Source organism: Montipora capricornis, chromosome 2, assembly GCF_036669925.1.
Source record: "Montipora capricornis isolate CH-2021 chromosome 2, ASM3666992v2, whole genome shotgun sequence".
Lineage (NCBI taxonomy): Eukaryota > Metazoa > Cnidaria > Anthozoa > Scleractinia > Acroporidae > Montipora > Montipora capricornis.
Window position 1 is genome coordinate 30,083,134 of NC_090884.1, and position 23,962 is coordinate 30,107,095.

General features: G+C 36.5%; 2 protein-coding genes across 2 annotated transcripts in view; one reads left to right on the forward strand and one right to left on the reverse strand.

Annotated features, from left to right (window-relative positions):
* Positions 1-1,497, forward strand: part of LOC138039293 (NADH dehydrogenase [ubiquinone] iron-sulfur protein 4, mitochondrial-like) — a 5,951-nt gene extending 4,454 nt beyond the window's left edge. The window contains exons 3-4 of the mRNA XM_068885504.1: positions 879-952; positions 1,187-1,497. Of these exons, the coding sequence (XP_068741605.1) occupies positions 879-952; positions 1,187-1,290 (178 nt within the window). The 3' untranslated portion in view covers positions 1,291-1,497. The remainder of the gene's footprint in view (positions 1-878; positions 953-1,186) is intronic.
* Positions 1,498-4,739: 3,242 nt separating this feature from the next.
* LOC138039292 (endophilin-A2-like) lies at positions 4,740-21,101 on the reverse strand. The gene is made up of 10 exons (XM_068885503.1): positions 20,948-21,101; positions 20,788-20,856; positions 13,716-13,788; positions 13,065-13,208; positions 11,761-11,894; positions 9,668-9,731; positions 8,021-8,115; positions 7,757-7,860; positions 6,286-6,485; positions 4,740-4,886 (listed from the first exon to the last, which is right to left on the reverse strand). Exons 1-10 carry the CDS (start codon positions 20,990-20,992, stop codon positions 4,753-4,755), a joined length of 1,062 nt encoding a protein of 353 aa, XP_068741604.1. The 5' UTR covers positions 20,993-21,101; the 3' UTR covers positions 4,740-4,752.
* Between the last annotated feature and the right edge of the window lie 2,861 nt (positions 21,102-23,962).

The following is a 23,962-nucleotide window of genomic DNA, read 5'->3' on the forward strand; positions in this document are numbered from 1 at the left end:
GCATTCTGGTTCTAAAGACTATTTGGTAGTCCCTGCATATGGCCCAACACTTTGGAACACACTCCCTCATGAGCTGAGGGCTGAGAATGACTATGAAAATTTCAAGAAAAAGTTAGTTTTTAACAGAGCAGCCTTGTATAAAGCATCAGTGAACTGTGGATTTTGGCGCATCTCTATTTCTACATTTATTTATCGAAAAATTAAAATGTATCATTTTAACCTACAATCTTGGACAAAAAGAGTTGAGAATATTAAAAACAGTGGTTGCTTTACACACTACGGCCTCAATGATGATGTAACATTGTTTTTTCTTTATTTGGGGTTAATTACCTCTAATTGTGAATCTAATACCATGATGACATGCCTATGACTGATATATATTCCTTTTCTGTACTTACATACACACATTTCATGTTTTTGGGCAAAATGATCCCTAGACAATCTTGGACAAAAAGGGTTGAGAATATTAAAAACAGTGGTTGCTTTACGCACTACGTCCTTGATATAGCACCCTGTCAGCCATCCCCCTCCCCCCTACAACCAATGTTGATAAGCCCAGGTTCAACATGCTTTGTTTCGTTTAGCAACATTGATCGGGGGGGGGGGGGGGGGGAAAGCACATTTTTAAAACAAAGACAAACTAAGTGTATCAAACTCTTGGTGGCAGTATTATAGAGGTGAAAACAATAGAACTCTTATCGGTACGGTCAAAAGGTGGCTGTGACTGCCTAATAGAGCTTTCAGTTACAATAATTATTCTGCAATTATTTTGGGACTTTAAGTACTGGCCACTTATTAGAGGGTGGCCCCTTAAGGAAGGTGCAACTATATTCACTGGGACAGGCTTCAACACTGTAATATACTTTTTTTGCTTTTAGTGCTGATCCACTGTCTAATATGTGTCTTACATTCAATACTAAAGAAGCTGCTATTAATTATGCTGAGAAACAGGGTAAGTGCTTGTTAAGCTAATGCTTTGTTGCAGGAAAAACAAATTGTTTTTCTGTGGGTTTGTTGGTGGATTTTATAGGTTATCTTTTACTGTATTACAAGACGGTTTCCTTTACAACACTTTCTGCTCTTAACTTTCCCTATATTTTTGGCATAAAGTGTTATGTCAAGTTAGTTTCATACCCGTCTAAAATTAATGTAAGCAATTTTGTTTTCTTCCCATCTTGCTACATAGGGTGGAATTATGAAATAGATGACAAGCATGAAGTCAAGCCCAAAGTTAAATCTTATGGAGCAAACTTTTCATGGAGTAAGAAGACCAGAGTTTCAACCAAATAGATTCTGAACTTCATATTCTTAACTTACACTCACACAATGCTTATGCAAAAAGTGACCATTAAATGGAATCATCGTCCTTGGCAGTAAAATCTTGTACATTGTAACAAAACAGTTACCGGTATGTGTAATTTCTGTGGTTAGACTAATACTGTATAATTTTTTGCTTGGACCAGTAGTGTAAATAAAGTTTGTGAGCAAGTTACAAAACTGACTGAAGTAGACGTTCTTTTGAGAACTAAAAGGAAATATTTCAGTTTAGCAAACATCTTTCAGGGGGAGCATGCACCTCACTGTCCGAGTTTTGAACAGATTCCAGCAAATTATGCCTTGCATTTCCCAAAAAGAGGATGGCAAATGAACATTTTTGCTCCTTTTCATCTTGTCAGATATATAATTATTTTTACATTACCCAATACAATAAATGTAAGATGCGATTTCTTGGGTGATTTATGTGTGTGGTAGCAAAGTACACTACATGTATATACACTCTCACCCTGGCCCTGATATTTACAAGACAAAAACCACAAATTTAACAAAAGATACCTCCAGAAGTTTAATTCATCATTTCCATCTTTTTACACAAAACTAAGTCATCAGCAACAATGATAGTTGTTAAAGAATTAAAGAACTCATAATTAAAGAACTCCTTCCATGAACAGTAACAACATTATTCTTAACCTCATTGGATACTGACTAGGACCACACTGGCCTGACTTCAAATCCCAAAATCAAGCATGCCATTTTGTTACAAAACCTGACCTACACTTTAAAATTTTCATATTGCAGGTCTTCACACTGTTGTGTTTGAATAGAGTACTGGTATTATGCTTTTAGGAGTCAATCCTTGATATAAATATGTAAGGTAAAACGTATAATGTGGAAACAAGAAAAACATGCTCGAGAGTACTTGCCAAGAGCACTGCATACATGTATCTGTTTCTTTTTCTCTACAATGGTACGTGTATTTTGTTTATTATTATCCATACAACCTAAAGCCCTGTCTTCATGTTATAAACACTGTATAACATGGCAATACATTGTTACCAAATAGCGTTGTCATAAGATATTATAAGGAAAGTGTTAATCATCTGCATATACTTTATCTTCTGATTGGTTTATGGCAATGTAAAAACATGCAGTCTGGGATTAACATACTTTATTATATGGCTTGTGTTTGTAGCTGATATAACGCGTGCTCTGATTGGCTAATTGTGACTGAATTGTAGGGCATTATTCTCCCGTAATGCCCACAGGCCGATTACAGGCTGGAAAAAACAAAGCAAAAGGTAATTAAAAAGCCATATAATAAACTACTTACTAACCAAGCTAGCTCGAGCTGTACTGGGGAATATTGGCCCTCGGTCGTTTTTTTGTACGGACCTTGCTGCGCTCGGTCCGTACCGCCATGACCTCAGGCCAATATTCCCCAGTACGGCCCTTGCGCTCGGTTAGTAAGAAGTTAGTATTGTGACCTAAAACCATTCAAGGCTAAAATGAGAGTACTGTAACTTATGATTTTGTGATGGGTAGTTGCAAAGTACTCAGGGTGCAAATTAAAAATGAAAATTAAAAAAAAAAATGCTGAGTAGTAAAAAAAATCCATTTACATTACCAGTTTATTTAAGACAGTGTCAATTTAACTACAAAAATTAATAATATTATAAATAATTTTTTTTTGCTTACAGTATGTCAAATTGGTGTGTTGCAAATTTGTGCCTTCTTACTTTGACAATTTTGTACTTTTGGGATTAAGAAGTAAATTGCCACCCTGTGAGCAGAGCCTCTGTAAACTCACCAGAGGGCAAGCAAGAGAGGCCCTGCAGAAAATATGTCAAGCGTTTTTAAGTTGCCGCAGCCCAAACCTTTTTCGGCAGCGTATGCATCATATTTTTGACAAGGCGAAGGTCAAAGTCGAGCCTTTAGTACGAAAATCAATATGGCGTTTATGAGTGTGATCAAGACTTGGCCTGGGATTGAAACTGTCTCCAAACAATGGCTTGTGCATACTCAACAAAAACATGACACTATTTCTGCAGAGTCCTTTCTTTCTCGTTGAGTTAGATTGCTAGATTAAAAAAAAAAAAAAATTGCATGTTGCCGTGTGTCTTTGTTGTAAATGACCACACGATGTCTTTATGTCTTAAGAATAAAGATGTACACTAGCTTTTTGGCAAGGGTGTCACCATGACAAAACTTTCTTGTATGATCGTATAACAGATTTGATTTTAGTTGTAGTCTTGACTGCAAGGAATCTATTAGTCTTATCCTCTAATTGATAGTATGTAATGACCAAACAAAACAGGAGAAGAATTAGTACAACTTACATGTAACTGAAAAATAGAGTTGCCTACTGGATATTTTATTAAAAATGAAGCCAAACAATGAACAATCTCATCCCAAAACATGTGCAATGAATTGGTGTTAATCCTATGCCAATAACCAAAAGAAAAAAAAAACACAAAAAAGGCAATGGAGAGAGAGTGGTTTCAGCATTTTCATCCTAGAGTTTTAGTGGAAGTTACAGTGGAGGTTGTAATTGATTGACATTGCCTGATTTCAAGCCAAAAAGGACTAGGTATGAGTCTGTAAATTATGCGATTAGCAACTAGTGATCCACATATTCAGAAAGTGCACACCAAGCTTTACAAAATCCCCAAGTTTGGTGTAAGTAGGCCCAATATTAAGCAAGATACAGCCATTTAAGAACGTCAAGATTTACAAAGAAATGTATATATGGCCATCCAGATGCTGTGTCCGGATGACCAAACATTAAAATTTTCTTTGTAATTTTGACGTTTTTAAATGGCTGTATCTCAGTCAAAACTAGCCGATTAACACCAAACTTGGGGATTTTGTAACTCTTGGTGTGCTCTTTCTGACAACGTGGATCAATAGTTGTTAATCCCATAATTTAAAGACTCATACCTAGTCCGTTTGAAATCAGGCAATGTAGCCAAGCTTTGACAAAATACAAAAATTAAAAAGTAGTACGTACCAAAGTAGCTTTAAAATTAATTGACTATCTAATATTGGACATAATTGCCCAAATTACAGTATGTTACAATATTACCCTTCTACAGTTTAACAAATGTCAAACAATACAAAGACATGAAGTTCTTGGCAAAGGGCTGATTGCAAAATACAGTTCAGGTACATTCATTTAAAAAGAAAAGCAGTGCGTACCAAAGTAGCTTTAAAATTAATTGACTATCTAATATTGGACATAATTTCCCAAATTACAGTATGTTACAATATTACCCTTCCACAGTTTAACAAATGAAGTTCTTGGGAAAGGGCTGATTGCAAAATACAGTTCAGGTACATTCATTTCTTTTACAATTTTCTGCCCTTCCATATCATTAAGGTAATTTCACCCAAAGGTAAAAACCCACTGTATTTTAGAGCATCTTTCATCTCAGTTAAATTGAAAACCTAATAAAGTACACAAATTTTCTTTTTCATTTACATTTTCTCAACATAATTAGTTGGAAACATTCCTGTTTTTCCATTGAAAGTTCCACTCAGCCAATTCTCGTCAATTTGTTCTTCGACCTCAATAACATTGCCTTCAGAAAAATCAAGTTCCTGATCATTTTCTGAAAAAAGAAAGAAAACAATTTTTTTCAAGGAATATGGAAAATGCAATGACAAAATATGCCACCTAATAATATTATATTGTATGAGTAAAAAAGTAAGGTACCAGAGACATACACAGAGCAAAATGAAAACAAGATGCAAAAGGCTTGCAATAAGTACTAGAATTTTGTAGGGAAACTTAATTGGCATAATTTACGGTAACAAGAATGATATTGTTAGTGCTGCTAGTGATGGAAAGTTGACAAGTCCTAGCCTTCTGCAGAGAAGTTCAGGCACATTGTGCTGTAAGCTAACTAAAACCAGCTACATGTAACTGCAGATTTTCTCAACCTGAAAGAACTCTGCAGACAAGATGTATTTCACTGTGCATTCAGTAATGGTCTTACAGGGTTGTACAATGAAACAAATGTACACATTTGAAGATGAAAGGGACAAGTGATCGCTACACTTGTCTGTAAAATTAATCCAAGACGGACAAACAGCCATTACACATATTTTAGCACGATAAAAAGTTAAAGCTCTGCATCTTATGGGGTCATGCAAATAAAAAATGAACACTATACAAGCTACATATATACATAATTAAATTGTTCATAAAACTAGAATAAATAAATAAATAAATAAATAAATAAATAAATAATTGTTCAAAACTCTCACTAACGCTATTTACATCAAACAGTGAATATTAAATTAGTTTAATCAAACGGGATGTGCATGCCCTTTACATCTAACCGATAACTCAAAACAAGTACAGTGTATATGCCCTTCAATGTACATGTAGCTAAAATCTTTACTTCTAAAATTTGCAGTTGACAAAGAAGTCTCCCTAACTGTCACATCTTTGAAAAGGTCACAAGATAAAAGTGTCTTTGCCAGACACTTGTAGCTCTTGTCTGATGGGGTCAAACCTGATGGGGACACTATCAAAGGCTTTACGAAAATCCATGAAGGCTACTGCCACTGTAAGACCCATATCAATTGCTTTTCGCCATGTTTTAGTAAGGTGAACTAGCAGTAATTCAGTCGGGAAAAAAACAAACCCGGGCTACATTGGTGGGAGGTGAGTGCTCTCACTGCTGTACCATCCCTGCAATTGTCTCAGGAAGCTTCAACGGGATACAAAACTGTGATCTCTGTGATGCCTGTGCAATGCTCTACCAACTGAGCAACATTCAGCTGTATGAAGCCTCTCAGTTGGGCTCATGTGTTCCCTCAAAAGGACCTGATAAATGATGAATGAAATAGTTGTATGTATTTAAAATGTGGGTTAATGGCACTGTAATATCTTTACTTCCTTCTCATCTTCTTACATGTTGCAAAGTTTGGCATAATCATGGATTCAAATTGTTGGTAAATTAGTTATTTTAAGACTTTAAAAACTTGATGCACATGTTATACCTGACTCAAAATCATAGAGAGCTTTAAAGGGGCCACTATAGTATGGGCCATTTGATGCAGCAGGTGGGGCTGATGGAGGAGCTATTGGTGTCGGTGAAAAGCTTTGTGGAGATGATGAATCTTCATCACTGTCATCATCATGATGGTTCCTAACAGGTTCACGACGCTCAGTGCGAGGACGACTTGCAGCTTCTGAAACTCTGTTAAAGGATTTTTCAAATTATAATTACCCACAAAATGTAAAATGGAAACAGAATCCTTTTAAAGTACATGTCTGAGATTACTCAACAATAAATTATTATCATAGCAACATTACAATTCCATTCACTTTTCTTTTTAAAACAAATCAGTGCTTTAATATTGCTACTTCACGATAATTTGTTGAAGGCAAAGTAAACCCTGACCGAATAGCCCTTTTCACGGTTAGTTTTTCTCATTGCATTACAATGTAATCTACACTGTAACATAGATACCAGGCAATTTTGGGTTAAAACTACAAAATAGCCCGAAATTGCCTCACATACATGCTACATGTATATTATATTGCAATGCAAATGAGAAAAACTAACCATGAAAAGGGCTATTGAACAGAGCACAAGATTATCATTTGTCACCCTTGAACAATTATAAGTTTATATTTTTTTAAAACTTTATTTTAGTCAGTAGACTGATAAATGACAAACCCCTCATACAGATTGATTATATAAATATGCCGAGATATTTGTCCATGGACATTTATTTATGGGCAACCCTAAAACCCGGAATCCGGAATCCGGAATCACAGGTCATTGCTTTACCAATACAGAGAGTAAAAACTATTCTAAACATTCATAAAAGCTAACGTTAGGCCTAAAACGTTTGTTTAGGCCTAATTAGGCCTAAGGTTAGCTCTTACGAATGTTTAGGATAGTTTTTACTCTCTGTATTGGTAAAACAACGACCTGTGATTACGGATTCCAGGTTTTAGGGTTGCCCTTTATTTATCAGTTCTGAGAAGCAAAAATTTTTCCGAGAACGAGCTCGATTAAAACTGTGAACTTTGAGGAACAGATAATTTCCAAGGACAAAATATTTGAGCATGTTTTAAACGTGAATTGGAGGCTATTGTGTTTATTGTTCTTCAAATATTTTTCACTAGGCTGGAGCTTACAAATTAGATGAAACCTTAACAAACAGCTCGCTGTCAAAAACGTTTTTTAAACAGTGTGTGAAGCTGACTTCTTCGGTGTTTTCTGGTACCACCACTTCACTGGTCAACCAGCAGGTTTATTAATTTTCTTCCACCAGAAAAAGGAACTGTTCCCCTATCACAAAATTAATTTGGAATGCAAAAGTTTGGGGAAATTGGGGAATATCATCAGATATTCCCCAGTTTTAGTTGGGGAATATTTGGTCATGTGACTCGTTTAGCCAAGCGAAAATATTTGGTTGATTATAATACTTAACAGATGCAAATTAATACTGAACTTACTTGTTGTTCAAAGTGGCGACTAAACTTTCCATAACATCATAGCAATGTTTATGGTAATCCAAAATAGCTTCTGCAAGGGCAGCAAGCTGACTGACTTGTTCCACCTAGCAAGTAAAATGAATTTCCAGATAAAAAAAAAAATTAATTGCTGTATTCAGTCTATTTACATTAATACGGCCACTGTTTCAGTCTCTGTACTCTGCTCTGTGACATTACAGTATGGGTGAAAACAATGAATGTGGTTAAAAAAGATGTCTCACTTACATCGGAAGACTCAATAAGATTCATCATACTGCTGTAGCAAGTTTCCTTAGATTCTTCAAACTTTTCCTCTGCTGCTCGGATTTCTTCTTCTGGGACTGCAAAATGACAGAACCAACTATCACTGCATACTGTGTACAGCCGTACAAGTCATGCACATACATATAGTGCATTAAATCTTTTTGTCAAAATTTTGGGATGAGCAAAGTCTAACATTCGCAAAGAAAATGTCATTACAGTTACCCCTGAAAGTTAACTAATCTGGGCAACCAAACCACGACAGTCTTAATGTTTCCTTTTTTGTGGTAGTGCACGACACACTATGTCACTGGCTTGTAAGAGTGTTAAGAGTGTAAGACGGTGGTAACAATAGGCCCACATCTTGTCCATAACTCACGAACATAAACAGGCCTGTTGGAAGCTTGCTTGAGTTTCAACAAAATGAGCCCCAGAATCGGCAAGATTTGTGATGCTGATGAAAAATAAAGCAGCTGCTATTTCCAAAACGATGGAATTACCTGGTGATAAATAACCTCATCTAAGAGAGCAAACTTTTGACTTTGCAAAAGCAATGGTCAACCTCAAGAGTTGGGGTTTGTGTTGAATTCGCACATTTCTTGTCAAACTTCATAACAATTGAAAGAAAAAAAACCCAAACTAACAAAAACAAACACCCGGTGTCTTGCCATCATTTTGACACAGATGTACCCTTTGTTTTGCAAGAAAACATGGAAGGTAACTTGATCACAGCACCTGCTGAATTCAATGTCACTTTTGATTTTGCGATTTACTTGTGCAGCCAAAAGTTCAATAGAAAAATTGCAGGTAGCAAATATCTCCCAAAATGTTTTTCGCTGGTAGTAACTTTTTATATTCTCAGTTCAAAATTTAAGTTGTTTTCATGTTGTAAATTTTGTTGCTGATGACAAAATATTCTATTCTTGATCGACACTCCTGAAAACTTCCTTCTGCTCTCCCTAAAATATTCAATATTTATTTACTTTTGCATCAACAGGTGTTTTGCACAAAGCAGGCTTACAAAATCTGTACCTTGTTTAGTTCACATTTTTATTAATAAGCATTAAAATAGAATATTTGGTCCTATGTTATGTGACAGCAAGTCATACAATTTTGCGGTCACCCATCCAAACACTAAACCCGCCGGAGAGGGCTTGACCTCAGTGAACTTTTGTCTCAGAAAGCTGTCAGACGCTCAGAGTGCATGCTTAAACTTGTGGTGAAAAAGAAGTTGTAAGGGAACATGAAAATGATCAAGATGTCAGCCTCGAAGCCAATGTTTCTTCAATCTTTCTGGGTTTCGTATTTTACTAGTAACCCAATGAATTTTCAAGGAGCTATTTATCTACATGTAAGACATCTACCATGGCACTATAATGATATATGGTACCAAAACAATATTATTGTGTACTATCAGAGCTACATATTATGCAAAGATAACTTGAATCTCCTGGAAGACCTAACACAGCTCAATTGACAATAATACAGTACTGTGTTACTGCATTACCACACATACCCAATGCGTGCTTATTTTTTATCACTTGCAATGCAACTGTACAGAAGCAAGAACAGTTTCTTATTTTATGCAAGTTCCCCACAGACACCATTCCCATTTGAGGAGGTACTCTGTACCTTTTGCTTTCCTCTTTTTGCAGTCGTAATCAAGCCGTCGTCCCTGAAGCTTTTTCCTGTGGTGCTGTGAAACAGAATAGAAAGTCGTAGGCATTGTCTTACACAGCAGTGGGAAACAGCCCAGTGTCTGTGGCCTTCTGAAGATAGAGGGCACAGGTTTTGCCAATACAGACAAAGCTACACTGTAGTAAAGAAAATTAAAGAAAAAAGGCTTCATTTCAATGTTTTTACAAAATTAATGTACGTTATACAACGTAATGTAATTGGATGACTCATCATGCAAGGATAGCAACCACTGTAACCAATCAGATAGTGCCCCATGGAATCAATCAGATTTAACCTTAAAGGGGTTATGCCTATATTACATGTATGTTACAAATAATTTACCTTTGAAACAAACAGCATTGCACATACATTGTAAGAGACAAGGAACAGCAATTTATATTTACATTGTACATGTCACATGTAGCATGTCCCAAACGGAAATAATTACGTTAATTAAGATGGAATTAGCTTTTAGTGGATCAACATTATGAATTACCCCACATATTAAAAGAAGCCTACGAACACTCTGTCTGTTTACTTAAATTATCACTTAAGAAACATAAAAGCATAATTATCTTAGCATTGATGATTTTTAAGTGATTATGCTATTACATGTACATGTAGTATAGGTACCAGTAATCACATGATTTTTCTCACACAATCTGGAATAAATTAGAATGAGTAGATTGTTTCAGCAAGTGCTTATTTGTTCCAAATTGCACGAGAAAAATCATGTGATTACTTATTAAGAATAAACATGAAAAAATTCGAGATGGTTAGGCAGAAGCAAGTTACAGCTATACACGTATCACACAAAAATTGTGTCATTCAGGGCTCCGACTTTGTTCAGAACGCTTGGTTTAATAGTTCTTTTTGCACTGAATTACCTCTAAACTGCATTTCTCTCAGCCAATAAAAATGGAGTAATTTTTTCGTGTATAATTTTTTTTATTAGCCTTGATCAGTGTTTGGTGATGGTGTTGATAGATTATTGGAAGGCCGATGATATGGTGCCGAATATGTCAAATGGTGAATTGGGAATCAAACATGGAGGACTCATTGTCTCCACTGTGGTTTGTTCTTGTGATGATCCCTCTCATCATGTTGGTGAAAAGGGAGAACACTGGGTACAATGTTGGGAAGGACTAGAGGTTGATCAACCATTTTGTTGTGTTATGGATGATTTGAAGCTGTATGGAACGTCTGAAGAGAAGATAGAGAGTTTAATGTAATGCGTTTTTTTCATGGGACAAGTGTAGTGTGTTGATGTTGAAGCAGGGGGTTGCTGGTTCATTGTGAAGGAATTGTGTTGCCGGATGGTCAGGTGAGGGTTGAGACTGGTTGTGTTGGAGGGTGTGGATGTTATGCAGAAGGATATGAAGGAGAAGGTCAAGCAAGAGTATTTAAGTAGGGTGAAACAAGTGGCGAGGTTGAAACTGTACAGTATGGTGGGAATTTGATTAGGGTGATAAATGCATGGGCTGTAGGCATGGTGAGGTACAGTACAGGGCTTTTGGATTTGAGTGATCAGGAACTGATGGCGATGTGAAGACAAGGAAGAGGTTGACAATGTTTTGGGTGCTCCAAAAGTAGGGAGGTATAGTGAGGCTGTACATGAAGAGGAAGGGTGGTAGGAGGGATTGATCAGTGTGCATGATTGTGTGAAGGAGAAGGGAATTGGTCTGTTTGGATATGTCTAGGTGAATGAAGAGTGGATTGAGAAGGAGCAGAAGTAGAATGTAGAATTGAAAATGTAAGCTGTAATGTCCCTCCTTTGCAAGAACACAACTCATCACTGATCAAAATTAATAATAATTATTATTGTCTTTCCCTAGTTAACATTCAATAATAAAATTCTTGAATCTCTGTTCCTCTGTCTTCCCTTTAAGGCTCTTACACTCTGTGAATAAACTACATTGTATTTCATACAAGTACAATGCTGCCATAAAGTAAACCTGCACAACAACAGATGAAAAAGACACTGACAAAGAGCAAAAGAAAGCTGTTTACCACCCAGAAAGCCATAAAAACATGATGATTTAAAATACCATTATTTCTTTGATATCCCTGTTCCTTAGCTGATCCAACGGGTCCAGGAAATTCTGTTTGACATTTGAATCTAGAGCATCTTTTATTTCTGCTAGATTTGAGAAGGCTTCTCCAGTATCTTGAAGAGCTTGACCTAAAAAAAGTAAAAAATTAATTCATTGTTCATTGTTATGACAAAATTAATGTTATGTTGACATGGAGTTATTCTGCATCACTGCACTCAGTGCTGCCAGGTGTACATGTAAAACTATGTGTGTGGTGTGTTTGCTCTGGTGTGATACCACAGCCATGTACATGTAGCTTGAGGACGGAAATGGAACAAAAATAATAAACCAAACACATGCGTGCATCTTCTTACTTTTCTGGATGTCAAACAGGTTCAAAATTTTTAAAACAGTGTTTATTATTAAAAAGTAAGAACAACTGAAACTCAACATCATACCGCACAGGAAAACTCATAAATATTAATGAATGTTCCATAATAATAGTGAACAAATCCTCCATAGTTTTAATACCAGCTCTCTTTGCTCTTGCTTTTCATTTATCAATAATACTATTTTTGTTTTTTCTTCCATTTACTTTAGATTACCCTGAGTCTAAAGTTATTGCCGACTACAATCAATTTAATTAGGTTACTCAGCTAGATTTAGATTCTTAGTTATTCTGAGTAACTTTTACCTTTACCATTACTGTTCCCTCTACATAATAATTTATTTGTAAAGCTTTTCTTTCCATTTTAAACAAGCTAATAAAGTTGTTGTTGTTGCTTTAACAGTGATGCCAATATTTCTTTGTGTATGTATTAAGAGTTTTACAGTACATGTGTACTTTTATTTGACCTTCTTTTAGATGTACATTCAATCATAACTGTCAAATGGAACAATGAATTAGAATTAAACAACAACACTTGTTTAGGTTCAAACCTCATTGATTCTATCATGAAAATAAAGACCACAAGTCATGTAGCTACATGTACAATGTATGCAATTTACATTATGTAGTAATAAAAACAGTGTGCACTGTGTCAACACCAGATCATCAACAGCATTGATCACCTCACTAGGAAAACAACTGTAAATTGGACTATAATCTCACGCAAAGGCAAGACAAGAACTTGAACAGTAAAACTTTTGACCAAAATTTTGCTTTGACATCATTTTTAAAAGTGAAAAATGAAAGGAAAAATAATGAAAGTAAAATTGCATTAAAACTTGGATCATACAGTACATGTAGCTTCATGTGTGACCTGTTTAGTTCTAATACATGCGAAACCTCTGTATAGTACAAGTAATGATCTGTTTACCAAATAACGAATCGTCCCCTAAATCCTGTCCTCCTTTCTGCATTGTTTCTCCCAGTGTACCTTCAGGCTGAGGGTACCTGGAAACTTTAGCCTCGCCACGCACCTTGTGAACAGTGGACTGCATAGCAAGTTTGGCTCTCGCACCTAGCAAAGAAAGATAAGAAGCAGGTTCATAAATACAATCAGAGTGCATCTGCCATTGCATACTCTGCCTTTATTTTCAGGGTAGTTTTTTCACAAAACAAAAAAGCTTACTTATTATATTGGTGATAATAAAAATCCTAACAAACCAAAAAAGCCAGAGATTCTTTCCACTAGGGTTTAGAAAAACTCTAACATTGTTCCAAAGAGGGTAACCAAGTACTTAAAGTGATTGACTGTAGATGTACATGTATGAGCTCTACATTGAAAAAATTACATGTATCTTATACATGTAAATACATTGAAAGTTGCATTGTTCCCCTCAAATTCAGTCTTGCCAGTTTTTGCTATCAAGAGGTACAGTACAGGTACTCCACATGTAGTCTTTCCTTCTGTTTGCTCTCTTCAGCTGTTTGGATAAACAAACAGCCAGACTAACTACAAAGAGCTTGCAAACAGTGTACAACAAGAAGTGGTTTTTGGGTGTGTTCGACTACCAAAGTACTATACCAGGATTAGGCTGAAGGTATTCTTTGGTTTTGGTGCTGACATTCTCCACAATGTGGGCAGTAGCATCAGTTTTCTACAAAAAAAACAATAATTATATCTTAATTTTAAGCTTTTCATGATCAGGGATCACAGAACTCTGAGAAGGAAAACCAAGCAAAATAAAGCAGACTCTCTTATAAGATAATAAAGTATTTTAGTCAAATAGAGATAATGACATACATGTACTAGAAGTGTGAACAACTTTTATTGGCTTTCAGTTATTTTAGTACTTATAGTGACTCACACCAGTTCCAACACTTTCAAGAGACAGTACTATTTGGAAGGATTGACCCCAGAACAGTGTATTACCAAAGTGCTAGCCCCATCTTATGGTACATGTACTATGTGAAATAACAATAACTTATTACTGCTAACATAAAATCAGGGTGTCAATAAAAATTTAAAAGCAGAAGGCTGACAGGGGCATACAGTGTAGCTAGGATTTTTCAAAGGATTGGGAGGGGGGGGGGGGGCAATAAACTCTCTCACTCAAACCCAGGGTACTTAACAGTTTGTCATTTTGACATCCATGCTGTTTTTAGTGAAAGTGACAATTGTTCAGATAAGCAGGCAATGGGGAGGGGAGGGGAGGGGAGGGAGGGGAGGGGGGACAAACAAGCCTAAAAAATACATGTAGCTGCATGGATGAAGTAAGTTCCAGGTGACACACATTACTCTGTTCCAGTCTCACAGATATGGTTTGTATAATGCTGTTGATGGTAACAAAGGAAGGAGGGAGTCTACGGGCACTCCAGGACCCCCCTGACTTAAAATTAAAAAAGGCAGTGTCAGGAAAAGTTCTTTGCCATGTTGTTTTGTCAGTTTAAGTGCAAGACCAGTGGGAACTATTCAGAGAAATGTTACAGGCATTCCACACTATTCACCAAACAAATGAGCACTAACTTTTTGTTGTAATTTCTTTTGTTTAATTAATCTTCATAAAATATGCTGTCAATTCCACTCAAAATGGGGAGGAGAATGTTTTAAAAGTTTCTTTGATGATAATTTAAAAGTGTAAGATACAGTTCATTTAGACTCAGAGTAGCCCTGGCCCTTATTGACAGCCCTGTAAAACAACATATTTATTATTAATAATTCTCTCAAAAGGGCTATTCAAAACACCCTACATTTGTCTTTAAAGGCGTACATGTCTCAAAAACGAAGTGATTAGCAGGTTAATTTTCGGTACACCATAATATTGTCATTTCATGGTGTGTTATAGAATCAGTCCCTCTACATGATGTATTAAAACAGCTTCTAAAATTATCATTGAAACTGGCTTAAGCAACTTACAATGTACAAGTTCATCTGGCTAAACTAAAGTACAAAAATACTGTCAATTTCAAAACGCTCTGATTTGGAAATTTATGAGGTGGTGATGATGATAACAAAAACTCAATCTACAAAACAAGAGGCCAGCCGAAGTCAAAGGCAACTGGTACTCATGTTACCCACCATGAATGGATGGAAAGCTGATTGAATTTTGCAGCGCACAAGCTGGGATTCAAACTCAGAGTGCTGAAATTATGCAGTCTGTGAGCCATATCCACTACACTATGTGCGCTCCTTCTGCATGTAGAAGAAATCAATAATATTTAATTACCGGTATTACATGTATGTTTTGCTTCAAGAAGTTTTTTTTTGCGGTTTAAAAAAACATGGCTTCAGATAAACTGCAACAGATGCAACGAAGTGGTAACAAATATATGTAATATAAAAATGTAAAATTATTGATTTCAGAGTGACTTCAGAATAACTGGCCACTTTTGCCTCCTTGTAGTGACAATGTTCTAAGAACACAGCACTGACTGTAGGAGGATCTTTAATGACATTGTTCATTATACATGTACTTTGTCTCAGTAACTTGCAAGTTTGCTTGTAAAAGGCAGTGTGATAAAATGGACAAAAGATTCATACAGTACCCGGTAATCATTGGCATGTATAAATGCTATCTACAGTGTACATGTACCGTAACATTAGAAAAATAATAATTTATTAGCCATCAACCACACGCAAACTATGGATGGAAGAAGGAAAGATGAGCACTAATCCCACACAGGCTATTTCAAGTTCAAGAATACTATTTAACACATCAGTCCTCAAAGGCTATCTGGGGAAAATGATAATTATCTTGTAAACAATGCTTCCACTACGTAACAGCAATGAGCCTGGTGCTCATGTGAATAACTGGCCAGGTATTCTAGACTCTGGCAAGAATTATTTTCATGTGCACTGTACAGGTTACATGTATATTATTTTAGAAATTCTTACTCATAATAGAGAGCGTCTAATCGGTGTGGGTGGGTGGGTCATGGGTCGTGGGTCCCTAACTCTAACCCTTTTTTTTATCAATGACTCGAAAGTCTCGAAACAGACAAGACCTAAGACCTAAGACAAAGTTGGACCGAGCACTGAGGGAGCTAACACATATCTTTTTTTATCTTCAAACAAACACGACCCACACGATTTAGCCTCACCCTCATAATACACTGCAGAAGAAGAAGTGAAAATTTAATTACACTATAAATAAAAATATAAAAAAAGCACCATGGGTTAGGGTACATATACCATGATTCTCAGTTGAATAAAACACCATGGAAGTTTGGTGACTAAAATTTCAACCATCAAGTTTTCATGTTGTCAGGAGCAATCTGCTCAGTTTCCAAGGGTAACCTGTTGGGCCTTGATGCTATGAGCAATTAAAGAGTCCAAAAATTATTTTTAAATTAGCATTCTCTGGCTTAGGCCAAGAGGCTTAACATATAATTTTTTAGAGTAACGGAGTATGAAGATGTGGTGTTGTCATTTGAGGTGACTGAACACAGTTTTTAGCCACTTACATACTGTAATTCCATTTCTGTTATATTTATGCAGTTTTTGCTCAAACTTGGTCACTGATAAGGGCTACAACGAAAGTTTAAATTTTTGACAGTCACTGTCCTCTGCAGGCTGTTAACACAGTAAACAAAGCCTAAAGGATGCTTCTTCCTCATTTATGCAAAATTCACTCATCAGTTTCTTTGCCGCATTTGTTAACATTTACTCAAATTAATAGAAATAAAGTATGTTTAACAGCTGCTATCTGATCATATAATTTCAACAGACGGATTTTTCATAATTCCCTGATAGATGTTTTTCAGTTTCCCAAATTTTTGTTTGTTAAATTTCTGATTAAATAGATTACTCATTTGTACTCGGAACTACATTTATTTTAATACAAAATTTGGTAAAATAGCCAACAGCTGCTCGTCTCAAATTTTCGGGCTAATGTGCTTGTGCAGCATTTTGCCAGGTTCCTCTTAAACATTTTCACTTTAAAACGTAATGAAAGTGAATTTTCACCATGTTTCCAAGACCATTGCGAGAATGAGGAAAAAATCCATATCCGCTATAATTATTAGTTTTGTTTTCAAAAAATCCGCGCCAGCCTTCAATGAATACCACTGACCAAGGAAAAACTGTGGTCAGCCAGTACTAACCTCAGATAAGTACATGTACTGTACATGTAACAACCAAATGCTACCGGTAAATGTATAATAATAAATTATTATGTGCACTTAAGTTTATTTACAACAAGCTTATACTGGTATATTTTTTATACATAGTGGTAATATGATTTCTACTTCTACTGAGGAACAGTAATTCCACATGTAGTTTCACTGTAGTATAATAGATCATGTAGTAGTACATTTACTGTGTACTCATTTTGCTTAGTCTTTGTAAAGTACAAGTACTCTGGATGAAATCAATACACTACACATTAACAAGTAAAAGTTGAATATACAGGGTTGCAAGGAGATGCCAAAAGCGACAATCTCAATGTGATAATCAGATAAATCTTGTTAAACCCCGTTACCCAATATAAGATTCCCCTACACTTTTAGTGGATACAGTAAACAACAAATTGCCCCTTGTTTGCTAACCGTTGGTATTTGTGACCTCTCACACGAAAACGTACACTAACGGTTTTCCGTTGAACGGCTAAAGCCATTGGTTACCCGTTGGAGGCGTTGATGAAAGCATTGAAGGCGTTGGAAAAGCCGTTGGGTTTTTTTCTATACCCGTTAAAGGCGTTGAAAAAAGCCGTTGGGAAATTTTCTCCCAAACCGTTGGAAATGTTGAAAAAAGCCGTTTGCTTTTTTTCATTACCGTTGAAAGCGCTGAGAAAAGCCGTTCGGAAAAGCCGTTGGGAAAATTCGTCCTACCCATTAAAGCTTCCTAGCCGTGCCGTAAACTCACCTATTTACTGTTCGGATTACAACCGGTCAAGTGTGACCTCTCAAACAAAATATCCAACGGTAAACTACTGAGCGGATGGTTACACTGTTTCAAAATTAAATTTAAAATGGATAGCATGAAAGGACTAATGTATATTTTGGAAACACTAGAATGAATGGCTGAATGGCTAATTATTTATGAACTGTTAGCAGTGTGCAGCTGAACGGTACAAGTGACCCTCAAATAAGAAGAAGAAATATTTTTTTCTGGGTATGACTACACAGGAAAGTAGATCTCAGTTTGGGTTATTGGAATATGAAATGAAAATAAGGGGCGTTTTCCATTTACCAAGAAATTCCGGAAATTCCGGTTGGGATGTAAATGGAACACATGTTTTTGTTCTGGAAAATTTCTGGAATAAACGGAACTTCTGAAAAGGTAGTCCTGTTTTCCTGTTGGGAACTTTCCGATGGAAATGTGTGTTCCATTTACAACTTTTGAAAGGTCTTACGACTTCCAGGCTATTCACGGCGACATCTTTAAATTTTGGCGCACAAAATCGCAATCACTGGGCAGCGAACGGACCTGTATGATCGGACCTGTATGATCCCAGACCCTGTGTGGCTGTCTTGGAAGAACTTTCTGCAGTACATTTGGATTTTCTTAAATTTCATGATAAATAGGCATATTTCAATGTACACTAGTGGACTTGAAGATGGCTCCCTTGAAATAATTCTTCTGCACTGTCCACTTTCTTGCTCTGATCAATCATTGTTTCTAGCCTTTTCAATTATGTTGCAGAGATAACTGTTCCAGTTGTTTTTGGTCTTTTGCAACAAGAGACACATTTTTTTCGCGTTGTAACCCAATCAATCTTCTGAGGCATGTCGATGAAAAACAAATTGGCAAAACAATTTAACTTGAAAAATATGAAATTAGCGCCTGACTGCAGGTGACAAAAATGATTGGGTGATGTACAGAACATACACACAATAACAATACGTGGCACAGTCCTTCAGGTGTTGCAAAATTTACATGTACAGTACACAGTGCTCTAAATTAGAAGGTCGTCCGGTTGTTCCAGATGACCAGAAAGTTTACTGGGCGAGTAGATTTTTGTAAAATGAAAAGGTTGGTTGCCCGAAAAAAAGATAATGAACAACCCAGCCAAAAATAGAAAATGAATTACCTAAGCTTGTCAGTTTTCTGTTGTCAATGTCACAAACATGTAGCTGGTGATGGATTTTTAAAAGGCAACAAAAAAAAAACCCACACTTCCACAAAAAAAAAAACAAAAAAACACATTTGCACACTTAGAACTACGGGATACTCAAGCTCCAACATCATGTGGTCGCATCTCAACAAGCATGCATTTAATCGTAGGGGGTTTCCTAATGGGAAACCAAATATTCAGGGCAACCACATGTACATTTACGGGTTTAGTCGCCCGGCTTTTGAAACAGGGACAACCTGGTTTTTTTTGTAAATTTTGAGCACTGCAGTACATTTACGTAATTGTGACAATACATGTAGGCCATTTCTGAGTTCATGTCTGCCTCGTCTTCAAAGCGAGTCTAAGTACAAAATTTTCTTATGAAAATTAGTTTCCATTCATATGTAAAATAGAACTAATTACCAAAACAAAAGCTTTGCACTTAGACTCGCTTTGAAGAGGAGGCAGGCATGAACTCGGAAATGGCTTATTCCACAGTAGTTGTTTGCTACGCCAACTGCACAAATGTAACTTCTATACGCCACTTTCAAAAATACTGCAATACTTTTTTGTTTCTCCTCCAAAATTTTGTATAAGCATTGTTTTTATTTTCTCGAGACCATTGTAAGTCCCAAGAGAAACTGGAAACAATGCTTATTAGTATAAATACACAGGTGATAATACAAAATCGCGTGCTCTCATTGGCTCGCTATCTCAGATAATCAGCCGATAATCACCTCGACGGACAAAATGGCTGCCAGTAGTCGTTTTGCCACTGTAAGTGAAGATGATTTTTGTGTTGAAATGATTTTTTTTCTCTTTTTTGAAATAATCACCTGTGATTAATACTAAAACAATTACAGTGTATTCGCCTCAGGCTCAGTGATTATTGGTGAATATTCACCGATAATCACTTTGCCTGAGGCGAATAATTGTTAATTATAGTATAATGAAGAGTATTATGGTATTTTTGAAAGTGGTCAATTGCATTCTACAGTGTATACGATGGGATATTGGTGACCGATGACTGTTTAACACGTGAAATCAATCAACGAAATATCAAGATCTTCTCTAAAAGGGATAAGTGCATCAGACGGAAATAACAATAATTAATAGAGAATTACATGTGTAGACCAGAATAAATTAAAAGTCATGGAGGAGCAACTACTGGAATTTCTTTCCAATATTTAAAGAGTGCACTTTCACTTTTGAAGCCAAGGAAATAACTTTTCCGAAAAAAAACCCGATTGGGACATAAAAGTTAACAATAATTTGCTCAATGCAAGATGTCGAAATACAATGTACTGTAAGAACATCCCTTGGCAAAAGCTTAATTTATTATAAAGGAAATTTAACGTTTACAGTACATATTTTAAACAGTCTTTGGAAGATTCTTGCGACTTCTGGGTTCAATAAGAGATGAAAGACGAAGAACTACAAAAAGAAAATGCTTAGAAGTCGGTGCTCAACTACGAATAATGGCATAACTTTACGAGTAATTCCCAGGCATGCATGAGCGGCAGTATATAGTAACATAAACACCTCTGCACGTCTTGTTTCCAAACTTAAATCTAGCGAAACCAGAAAGTCGTGAGAACTTACTCTCTCTAGTTCCACAAAATCTTCCTCTAGTCTCGATCCTTTAGCACCTCCGATCTTCTCGCTCATAAACTGTCGGATAAAACGGAAATCAAAATAGAGTAAAATGACACGTTTTGAACGCTTTCAGTCGGGCACGGAAGAACCCGTCTCTTCCTTTTACCTGATTCGCCTTGTTGATCTGTTTCTTGAATCCCGCAAAAGACATGGTGCCCTTCGTTTAATCCCTTAATTCTTGATCGTAAGAACGGTTCGTTTTCCGGAAAAAAAAAACCACAGGAACTGCGTGTGTAATGACGCGAAAATAGCGCTGTCACATCCACTTCTCTCAACTCTCTAAAGTGAGAGACTGGGTTAAGGTCACGTGATCCAAAATGGCGGACGAATATACAAATTGACTATTTGTTCAACCGTTGCCTCGGCAGCCTTCTTTGGCGTCGCTTAATTCCATGTTTGCGATGGAGAATTGTGGTGCTTGTTACTTGCTTGATCAAAGAGAGGCGATGTGATGGGGGAGAAGTGTCAATGGTGTTGCTTGCTGTGCGCGATCTGTCGCATAGGGTGTTTTCGAGTAAGATGCTTGGACTGTACTCAGAGCTCTCAAGTCTCACGCATTGAGCGTGAGTCTCACGCATTTCGATGCAATCTCACGCTTTCACGCCGACACGAGCATTTCCCACGCATTGGCACTTTTCTCATGGGTAACTCTCAGTAACTCTCGTAGGTAACTCCCAGAAGTGCTCATGAATTCCGAATTCGTTCCTTCACTGGCGCTAAACTTCGGCCAATGTTCGTGTGCGACCAATTTTTGTTTCTTTAGGACCTTTACACGTTAATATATGAAGTATAGGCCGATATGTTTGCTCATGCTGACAATAACAACATGCTCTCTCTTAGCAAGCTGCATGAACAAACCCAAAATCGCGGACTTGACGGTGCATTTCCAGCAATTTGAGAAGTGCAAATTTCAAAAAATTTCCGGGGGAGCATGTCCCCAGACCCCCCTACAATGTTTTTGCGCCTTTGGCACAAGAAACAGAGGGCACTTGTGCCTTGGGTGCAATCAAGCATCTAACTCTTTAGAAACTTAAGACTTGAGAGCTCCGATACTGTTTACTTTAACTTTGCGATAGGAATAGGATGAACTTACTTGTAAAGTATGTACGCCTTGGTTAGGCTTTCTAGCTGTTTAACGTAGAATCTTACTGATTATATACCGCAATATACTAAACTTGTTTAACTTTAAAGCTTATCAGTTGATTTGATTTCAATGTACATGTAAGTTTAAGTATTCATTTTGATTCTTAATATGTATGCTTTTGTTAAAATTATCTGCCAGATAGTATGCAGGCTCAGATTGGCCAATCCAGTGAGTCGAATTTTAAAGCAGGCCCGCTGAATCTGAAAAAAACTTGTTTGTGTGTTTGGTTTAATCTACATGTACATGTAGAGATTAAAGTTACCTTGTGGCGTGGGGTGTACTGTAGGTTATAACTCGTTGTTTTCTTTTCCCCCCCACTGTCTTACTTTTTGCCAAGGAAGATCTGTGGTGTTTAGCTCAAGTGAAACGTTGAATGTTCAGTTAATTTCAAACCCAAATTAATGCTGCATTCTTCTCATTGCATGCAGCATATTCCATAATGGAATTGACCACTTATCTGTAGCCAAATTACAAATCATGTCCCTAGTGTGGCCAGAAGCTTTGCTGTAATCAACCCTCCAAACCCAGGCCATCATATTCTGTGATTGCCATCGGATTGAGTCAGGCTGGTAAATCACTGCTGTTTGCAAAGCTGAGTGGTTGAAGCTATTCCAGATGACTTGAAACCAACAGTAGGTAAGTGGTCACTTGGTTGGGCAGGCACCAATGTGCATTGTCTGATCTAGAACTGTCAGTTTATGGGGACAATCTGACCCATTCAACAGTTTTTTGCAGACATTTTAGTCTTTCTTAGGAGCACTATATTCTTCAGATTTAACTATAAAGTGTAAGCAAGTCTTGCTCAACTTAATTCTTGCAATTTCTTGTTAGTCTTGTTCATCTAGGCTGAATTCAGAGCACTAAGGATGGTGCCTACTATTGTATTGCGCATATGTTCTGCGCATCTCAAGATACTCGATTCTATCTAATGATGCTTACTAATAAAGGAATATTTTTTAGCGGTTTAAAATTATGTAGAGAAATTAGATCTTAGTGGGTACTATTGGTATCCAAAAAGAAAGTGGGGGCAACCATGCATTTTTCAGAGATAATTAGGCTTCAATTTGAGAAAGAATGCCATGCATGGCTCTGTATTTTAAAGCTTTTTACAAATATTGTTTGTGAATTATCTTTGAAAAATGCTTGGTTACCCCCAATTTTCTTTTTCTATTTCAATAACACTGATGTTAAGATCTACATTTCCTGCATAATCATAAACCGGGGCAAAAATCTTTGAATTACTAGGCACCGTCCTTAATTAATTAAGTGATAAAAATTCTTGTGGTGTTTTTTTGCTAATTCAATTATAATGAGTATGTGATTCAACCAACCGTAAGACAACACAAAATTTGGTGATGTGTTTAAAACAACCTGGGAATCATAGGAAATTACCAGTCTTTAGCTGGTGATGTTAAGGGGAACCTCCACTAAAACAGGAATATGTCAGACTCTTTAAAATAGTTAACATAATGCTCACAATCAAAATTGTTTGAACGTTTTCCAATGGAGCGTTTGTATCCGAAATAAATAAATTTTAAAAAAAGTGGTTTTGGTTTTCAAATTGCCCAGGCACCCGCCATCTTGAATAATTGTGACGTGTCATGGTTGCCCTATTGTTTTAAAACAAAAGCTCTTTGTGCAAATACACACGAGCAACCATAATATGTCACATTATTATTCAATATGGCGGGACCCAGGAAATTTGGAAACCAAAACAAGCGTTTTTGAATTCATTAATTTCGGATACAAATGATTTCATTGGAAAGCAATTGAACAATTTTGATTGTAAACAGTACATGTGTATGTTAAATATTTTGAAGTTGTATTCCCTGTTTTAGTGGAGGTTTCCTTTAATTGGCTCAAAAGGACACAGGGGACAATAATAATTATGGTATTGAATTTTGTACACTGTGAGATTGGGTCATTCCCAAAATGATCCCGCTTTAAATGCAGACTTTGCTGTGGAAAGATAATTTT